The 8,996-nt window shown below is 44.0% G+C and overlaps 1 protein-coding gene across 1 annotated transcript in view; it reads right to left on the bottom strand.

Moving 5' to 3' along the window:
* LOC136959579 (glypican-5-like) overlaps nt 1-8,996 on the bottom strand; it is a 70,081-nt gene that overhangs the window by 35,510 nt on the left and 25,575 nt on the right. The window contains exons 4-7 of the mRNA XM_067253960.1: nt 6,948-7,048; nt 6,714-6,785; nt 5,871-5,930; nt 4,883-5,005 (exon numbers count right to left, since the gene is read on the bottom strand). Coding sequence (XP_067110061.1) covers nt 4,883-5,005; nt 5,871-5,930; nt 6,714-6,785; nt 6,948-7,048 — 356 coding nt within the window. The remainder of the gene's footprint in view (nt 1-4,882; nt 5,006-5,870; nt 5,931-6,713; nt 6,786-6,947; nt 7,049-8,996) is intronic.

The following is an 8,996-nucleotide window of genomic DNA, read 5'->3' as shown; positions in this document are numbered from 1 at the left end:
GACCATCAGAGACCCACAACTGACATGCATCCATACACACACACACACACACACACACACACACACACACACACACACACACACACACACACACACACACACACACACACACACTGCACATATACTGTCTGTAGACACACAAACACTAAAATCGTTAGTTATACCTTTTGAATTCACCTGATGGAATTCTTCACACATGCATATTTGAAAGTAAACTCTCTTAGAAATACATACACAAGCATAGAACCCTTTCCACACATACATGCTTTCCAGCGCTCTTGCACAGGCACACACACACACATTATGGTATTGGCTGGCACCCCAGGCAGCCTGGCAGTTTGGGAACCACAGGCCTCAAACAGAGGTCACTCCAAACAACTTCATCAAGGCAATTAGATCACAAAGAGAGAAAGAGAGTGAGGGAGAGAGAAAGAGAGGGTGGGCGGAGGGAGGGAGAACCCTTCAACAGCTACTGTACCCAACTCACCCTCATCCATCAATTGCCCTTTTCTTCTTTGTCCACCCAACTGCTCTGAACAGTGTGTCAAATCAAGAATTACATTGAAATATAGAGTCACTTCGAAGTGACTCTATATTTCAATGTAATTCTTGATTTTCTCATTCTGAACATTCTCTAACAAAAAAGTACTTTGCAGAGAACTGGCAGGAGACGTTGGCCTTGTAAACATTTTCCACACATTCATTAAGAACAAATGCATGATTTTCAGACGTTCCGAAATTACCCAATCGCTCAACTATGGAATGAGTATCCAAACACATACATCTTTGCTCCACTAACTATTCCTCATAGAAATAAAATATGTGTAGAGTGCAGAAACAGACATGAACATTCTCGACAACAAACTCCCACACAGTTACTAAACACGGTACATAAACACATGAACACCCAAACCATCTCACACACAAACACACACACATACAAACACACACAGTGAGTAATTAAATACACACTTTCTTCTCTCTCTTTCACAAACAGTCCCAGTTCAGCAGACACACACATCCAAGGTCATGCAGAGAGTTTTCTAGTGTTGGGAAAGAGATAGAATCAGAGAGAGACTAGAGGCAAAAGAAAATGAGGGATGGAGGGATGGATTGAGGCGCAAACGCTGGTGCTGAGAGAATGAGGGTAGCTATACGTGGAGACGGCGAGGGCGAAAAGGGATAGGTGAACAACATCTACTGTATGTAGAGAGATATTTCTATTTCTCTGTTTAGTGTCATCTGTATGTTGGTTGTTTTTACTCCCTAATGTTCCAACAGTGTGCTACTGTTGGTGATACATGACATGAAAGTCTCATGAACAGCTGGCACGAGGCGCCTCTTTTTGGTTCAGACCTTGGGTTTAAACGGTTGTAAATTCAAGAATATCTTGATTGTAGGTCTGTGAGAAAAAATATGTAAATTGTTCATCCTTTCATCTGATGTATATGATTTTCGGGGGCATAAAGAGATGTAGACGGTAAAAAGAGAGAGAAATAGACAAAGAGAGTGAGAGACAGTGGGAAAGAGAAAGAGGAGCGTGGCATAATGCTTTTACTGGTGCAGCCCTCCCCATTCAAAACCGGAATAGATTCCAGATGGCTGAGCCATAAACAAAAAGATTGTCATAACCTTTAAAAATCTACGGCATTCAGGAGCACTCACAATTTCTCATTGTCTATCCACAGTGCTGCACGACTTCAGAACCAGCTCGGGTACCTGACATGGGGGGGGGGGGGGGGGGGGGCACCAATAATATTACTTGTTATCAGTATAAACTAGTGCTGTCAAACGATTAAAATATTTAATGCGATTAATCGCATAATGTCATAGCTAACTCGCAATGGAACCATTTGGCAACTTTTTAAAAGTAAACTTCCATTCAGATTCTTATTGCCTCCATTTGGGCGTCTTGCGCTCGCCAACCACTCAAAACTTAACTTTAGCCTACTACTCTTTAGCCGGCTTGCAAGTTTTTTCTGTCTTTTAAGAAGTAGGTGAATGTCTTAAATCTAGTACAGTATTACAGTAGAAGCGCTTACGATAAGGTAAATAATGAAAATGAATGAAATTAGAATTTTATTATGGCACAAAAAGCTCTATACTAGTCAGGAAGTCTCAAAATGCTTGCACTTGAACTTAGCTTTTGGGGGGAAAATACTATTTTTGAGCATCATATGCTTATTATGAGACACAAAACTTCACAATACTAGCAAAATATATCCAAGAATGAGTTTTTCAAGCTAATTTAAATACTATTTTTGAGCATCATGAGCTTGTTATGAGACACAAAACTAGCAAAATATATCTAAGAATGAGTTTTTCAAGCTAATTTCAAGCGGTCTCTTATATTGAAAATATTGTCTTATTTTAAGAATCTTATCAAGCAAATTTTGACTTGTTCCATTGGCAGATTTGTTTTGACTTACTACAAGCCAAAAATATCTTGTTTAAAATCAAATTTAACATATTTTTGGAATGGCATTTTTTGCAGTGCGGCGTGCCTGTTGTTTTGTTTCCGGTTTAGCTAGATCCGGTGTGCTGTTGTAGTTTTTTCTAAACGTCACTAGTTGTCGCAAAAGCATGTGAAAAGAACTACAAAGCTTGCTAGGCCCAAAAAACGGTAATCTCACGCAAAAAAAATTGACGCCGTTAAAATGGGGTTGCGTTACAGTAACGCCGTTAATTACGCGTTTAACTGACAGCACTAGTATAAACACATGCACGCATTTACATGTCCCCCCCCCCCCCCACACACACACACACACACACGCACACACGCACACACAGATCGTATCTAATAAACAGGGTGACTCTTGTTCCTTAGCTGCTTAGATAAAGTTGTTCTCACCTCTTTGTGAGACATTTATGTACACTCAAATCAGTGTGAATACACGCAGGCCAAATTTCACATCTCACAAACTAAAACATGCCTTGTTTTGGATACTATAACCCCAACCCCAAATCCCTCTGTCATCAGATGGTGAGAGGAATTTCAATCCCTTGCGCCTTTGAAATGTTTCATTTCAGTGTTGTGTGTGTGTGCGTGTGTGTTTTTAAGTATTGTATGTGTGTTTGTGTGTGTGGGGGGGATGTTTGTGTGCTGTCCATGTGTGCCTGCACACACCATGTCAAGCTGTCTCCTCCAGCTGTTGATGAACACATGGAGATACACATGGTGTGTGGAGTGACATGGAATAGTGTTTGTACAGTACGTGTGTGTGTGTGTGTGTGGGGGGGGGGGGTTCTGCTGATTTCTGGGAAAGCCTACCTTGGCCACAGAGTCTCTGTGTGCCAACTCCAGGAAACAACAGATCCCCTGAGAAGGGGCAACAGGGGGGAAATGTCTGCCTATTATATACTGGGAACATAAGTGAACTGTTCTCAACTGTCTACTGTTTGCTGTCTATCTCTGCCTGGCTCCTGGCACCTGGCTCCTCGCTTCTCTGCTCCCTTCTCCTGTGATAGAACCTCTCTCCTCCTCCTCTCCTCCTCCTCTCCTCCCTTCCCATGCGAGGTGAAGGCAGCAGGATCCTGGTCTTTCCCATGCCGCCTCATAGGAGGGGCTTTGTTTCCTTTCCAGGCTTTGGGGGTCCCCACCACAGGGCTGCCCCACTAGGCTGCCTTTACAATGAGCCATTATGCTGCCAATCCCCCCCCTCTCCCCAACACCGGCTTCTCCACACTACTACCCCAACAGGGGTACAGAGGGGCACCGAGGGGCACATGAGGGGCACCGTGCCACTCTTGAAGCAATTCCTTTTATGTCCTGTCCACTCACCCTCACACATAATCCCGTTTATGTACTGTGCACACACTGAGGAGAGATGAAGAGAGGAGGACAAAAGAGAAGGGGAAGGAGAGAATAGGGGGAAACAGGAGGGAGGGAATGGGAGAGGAGAAAAGGAGGAAAAGGAGGAGAGGAGACTACTTTGCCAAACGTTAACAATAGTATTGTGGTGAGAAGAAACCTTGTCATCCATCAGGGCCTGACAAGGCCACTGCCAGCCAGGGAGACAGGGCCCTCATCTGAGACATAGGCGCCTGCTCATATGCCTGATGCAGCTCCATATACAACAACTGTCATTTATAACTGTCATTTATGAACTGTAATCTATAGCATCATCTATAGTGTATCAGACAATGACTTCGAGACATGGGAAGATATCTCAGTTTCTCTGTCTCTACACAAGATGAGGCTGACTTGCACGCTGCCAAGATGGGGGTTGCCATGGTGACGGAAGCCCAGGAACAGGGGCTGTCCGCGTCAGAGGAAAGGAGCCCAGTATTGTCAAACTTTGTGGGAAGAGCTCTGAAAGGCTCAGGAAACTCTTCCAGCAGGGAAATAAGTTGCAGATTCCCCTTCGTATACTGTGACCTCCCTGAACTAGTACATTTCAAACACACGCGCGCACACACACACACACGATCCAGTACTACTGTCAGATGGATGAGGCCACACAGCTCTAACAGGATAGACTCCAGAAATCAGCACTCATAAATAAAGGAGTAAGAGGGAAGAAGATAGATGGAGGGGTCCATGGGGAGAGAGAGAGAGAGAGAGAGAGAGAGAGAGAGAGAGAGAGAGAGAGGGATCTGCAACACACACATAGAAAGAAATAGAAAAGCAAGGCTGTTCATGCGACATGTTGTCCCACATCCAACGCAGACACACAATTTTCATGACTTTCTCATTCCAGTGCTGATTTGAAACAGCCACTCATACACAGTGACTATCCTATTTCTTATCCCCCTCTCCAGTCTCCCCCACCCATTCTCCCTTCCCCTCCTCCTGTCAACGGGTCATGTCATCCACCACCTTTCCCTCTATCTCACCCCTCTCTATTCCCTCCCATCCCCAGTCTTCCTCCTCCTATCTCACCTCTCCACCACGCCATCTCCACTCCAGCAGTTGAAGTCATCCACCACCATCTCTCCCTCGCACAGCATCTCTGGTAAGGTGCCAAACACAGACTTGTAGCGCTTAATGTAGACCAGGAACTCCCTACAGAGAAAGAGACAGAGAGAGAGAAAGAGTGCGCAAAAGAGAAAGCGAGTGGGAAACATGAAGAACTGTGAACATATCATCATCATCATAGCGTGAGATTCAATAAAGACCTGAATGTCATTGTATCGTATTTGTATTCTATTTGTAATTCGGCACAACTCTTGTAAATAGAACGTGTGTGGAGGTTGCTCGTAGTTCAAGCCATCAGCAAACACATGTTCTTGATCAAAATAATGTAACCAATTAAAGGGTCTTGGCATCTAAACAGGAAAACATCGTGGCCACACAGGCAACAGAGAGGAGCTGCATGGGAGGAGCCAAACAGGGCCACGCAGAAAGGCCCCATCATTCAGAGCTGTCCCCTAATGTTATGTGGCCAGGCCATCAGAGAAAGCGCAATCATGGTCACAAGGGAACACACACAGACTCACACATTTGTTAAGACATATCATTGCCTATCTACTGATGACACAAATGTTACAAAGAAAGACAGACAGACAGAGACGGACGGAGGGATAAACAGACTAACAAACAGACAGGCAGGCTGTCTGGCTGGCAGTCAGTCAGAAAGGTAGGAAGACAGAGAGACAGGTAGACAGTGGCACAAAGACTGAGAGGCATGCAGGCAGGCAGACAGACAGAAATAAGGACAGACATGTAAACAGACAGGAAGACACACAGAAAGACAGCCAGCCAGACAGACAGACAGACAGACAAACAAAAGGGCAGACAGACAGACACACAGGCAGACAGACAGACAGACAGACAAAAGGGCAGACACATAGGCAGACAGACAGACAGACAGACAGACAGACAGACAGACAGACAAAAGGACAGACATTCCCGAGGGTTCCATGCTTACCTAGAGATCTTTTTCAGACTTCTAGGATTATGGTTCTTGGATGGTTTCAGGGGCAAGGAGCTGGGCATGATAAGAGTAACAGTCCAGGGGGAGAATGATGCAAGCAGGGGAGGCAAGGCAAGCAAGGGGAATCAGAATGATGAGGGGAGATCATAGACAGAGAGAGAGAGGGGGGGGGGGGAAGAGAGAAAGAGAGAGAGAGAGAGAAGTAGGAAAATAAGGGTCGCAAGATAAGGCAATATTGAGGGGAGGAAGAGGAGGAGAGATTCAGGTGAGTTGATGACTTCAGAAAGTTGAGTCATGCACGTGCGTTATTTGTTTTACAATCCCATTTCATGAAAGGAATAAAATAGAATTGTATCAATTTCTCTCTATCCCCAGTGATTCTATATACCTATTCAGAAGCATATTTGGCCTGCAAGACTGGCACCATGTTAGACATGGATTATGGTTCTGTAGGGTCTGATAGCCAAGTCGTCACCTCAAAATGTGAATCCCGACACAGACAAAACACGACACAAATCAGTGAGGTAGTATTTAAGTTACCATCTAAAAATGTGTGTCAGGGAACAGCTAACGATGCAACTCAGATTGACATGACATCCAAGGACATCCAAGGTAATAGGGGTTACTATAGCAACATTCAACATAGTGATAAATGACCCTAATCATGTGGTAGGATGATAAGGGGGACCCGATGACCCTCACTCACAACTCTAGCACCCACCCTTATAAGGCATCGCTCACACTCACCAGTGTAAACTCTAACACAACCTCATACAAAAACAACAGGGGTTAGGGGGGTTCGGGAGATGGGCTGGAGGGATGCCGTTCCTCTCCTACCTCCTGAAGTTGGCAAGCTGTCCCATCAGTTGCTCTGGAGGGGGCAGGGAGGGAGGCGTGGATGTAGGGGGAAAGGAGGAAGAGGGGGAAGAGGAGGAGGAGGTGGAGGAGGAGGAAGAGGAAGAGGAAGAGGAAGAGGAAGAGGAGGAGGAGGAGGAGGAGGAGGAGGAGGAGGAGGAGGAGGAGGAGGAGGAGGAGGAGGAGGAGGAGGAGGAGGAGGAGGAGGAGGAGGAGGAGGAAGAGGTCACAGTGGAGGAGGTGATGGTGTCCCCGGGGCCAGTTTGGTGTGTGCTGCTAGTGGTCTTCTCCACCGATGGCCCACACACCTTGTCCACCTGTGAATGGTAAGCACACACACGCACACACACACACACACACACACACACACACACACACACACACAAACACCAAAACACACAAACACACCTGTTAGCTACACAGGAATCGTGCTGTGTCAGGAGCCAAATAGAAACATATAAATACACACAGACATACATACACATTTGGTCCACTTTTGCGGTTTACACTGAAAAAACACAGACACTAACAAATGGTGCTGTGTGGGCATTCTGAAACTAGGAATTAACACTACAGTACATTCCTCTTAACAGGGATATATTGAAAATACTTGTACTTCTAGTAACCTGGAGTGGGCACCAAAAGCTCTAAGACAATTAATGCTTTTGTTCTTTTGTTCTTCTAGCCATTTTGTCGTTATAAAATGACTAAGAGGTTCAAGTTAAAACGGTGGATAGCTTTTCAACACAATCATTTTAGAAACCACAGCAAATTTGATCTTAAATCCCGGGTATGCCCAAATCAACCACTTGGTTCATAATTCTGTCTGAAATATGCACTGGTTAGCTATCATATGTAAATCAGCCTGTAACTCCAAGTAAGACTCCAAGAATCCAATACACATATATACATACAACACTTTTTAGACTACCCAAGACAAAAAGTCTATTAAAAATGATGAGACTACGGATAAAGAAAATGATGGAATGACAGTTAAGCTAAGAGCAGCTACACAGGTTATTGTGAACACACACATGCACGCACACACACACAGTGCTGATGACAACTGTATCTCCAAAGGTAATCAAAAAATCCTAGCAGCAATGAGGGGCCAGCCAGGTCAGGAGTGGACAGATATGACTAGTGGCTAGAGGCAAGTTGTGGTCGTAAAATCGATACTGTTTCATTAGTTTAAAAGCTTTTTCTGTTATGAAGAGGCTCTCAATTAGGCCCAATAGAGAGAAAGAGTTTAATAGTTTCAACACTAGCTGCTCTTAATTAAAACAGACTGGATCTAATGGCTCCAGTTCTAGGAAGCTCTAGCCACTACTCCAATGGTGAGAAAAAAGTCTAATGACTCCATTCTTAAGTAGCTCCTATTTCAACAGAATGAGTCTTGTGGCCTCAGATTCACTTCAAATACACAGAGAGGCACCCATTTTATATTGTATGAGGTCTGAGAAGCATCTGGTGAACACTGACTTGTAAACTGCACTCTGTTTGCAGTCTGTCATGCCAAATATTTAATACTTCATAGTCAAATTATGGAATTTGAAGAGGAACATATTACCGACTGATAACCAAAATATTAGTATTTTATAATGTAAGCATGTGTTGTACAGTGTTATTTCCAAATAAATACTGTCAACTAGATGGATCAGCAACAAATAGATGTGTTATAAGTTTGTCCATTTTGTCTGTGGTGTGATCTGGAGCTGGCCAGCATGTTAACCCTTAAACTCTCTCTCTCATTTGTTCTCTCAGGAGAAGAGGAAGCGGAGGAGCAATGTATGGCACAGGCAAGGTTGAGTTATTGAATTAATTAGCCTTTAAAACACCTTGGGCCCATGAAACAAACCACATGCACACACCACACTCACACACCAAACACACACACACCTACCCACCCAGCACACCATTTTTACTACAACATGTCCTGCATATAAAAGCCAAACCGTTTTGTTTTACTGAAGCTCTTGTTAATTTCAGACTAGTAAACGTTTTTAAATATGTCTGGGTTATTTGGAGTATCAGAGGAATGTTAATGTTGAATGAACAACAACAACATGTTTTGGCTCTTTTTATTCTTTACAGTTTTTCTCAATTGTTTACACACAAATACTGGTACTTGAGACACAATGACCACAACATGTAACTCATGCACCAACCCCATGAACCAATTCTGCTAAACTACAAGCACTTTCCTGCTTTACACTCAAATTGCAGTTCTAAAACACACTTTTTTCAAAACACTACACACAATTG

This window comes from Osmerus mordax, chromosome 16 (genome assembly GCF_038355195.1).
Source record: "Osmerus mordax isolate fOsmMor3 chromosome 16, fOsmMor3.pri, whole genome shotgun sequence".
Lineage (NCBI taxonomy): Eukaryota > Metazoa > Chordata > Actinopteri > Osmeriformes > Osmeridae > Osmerus > Osmerus mordax.
This window is presented reverse-complemented; position numbering and strand designations above follow the sequence as displayed.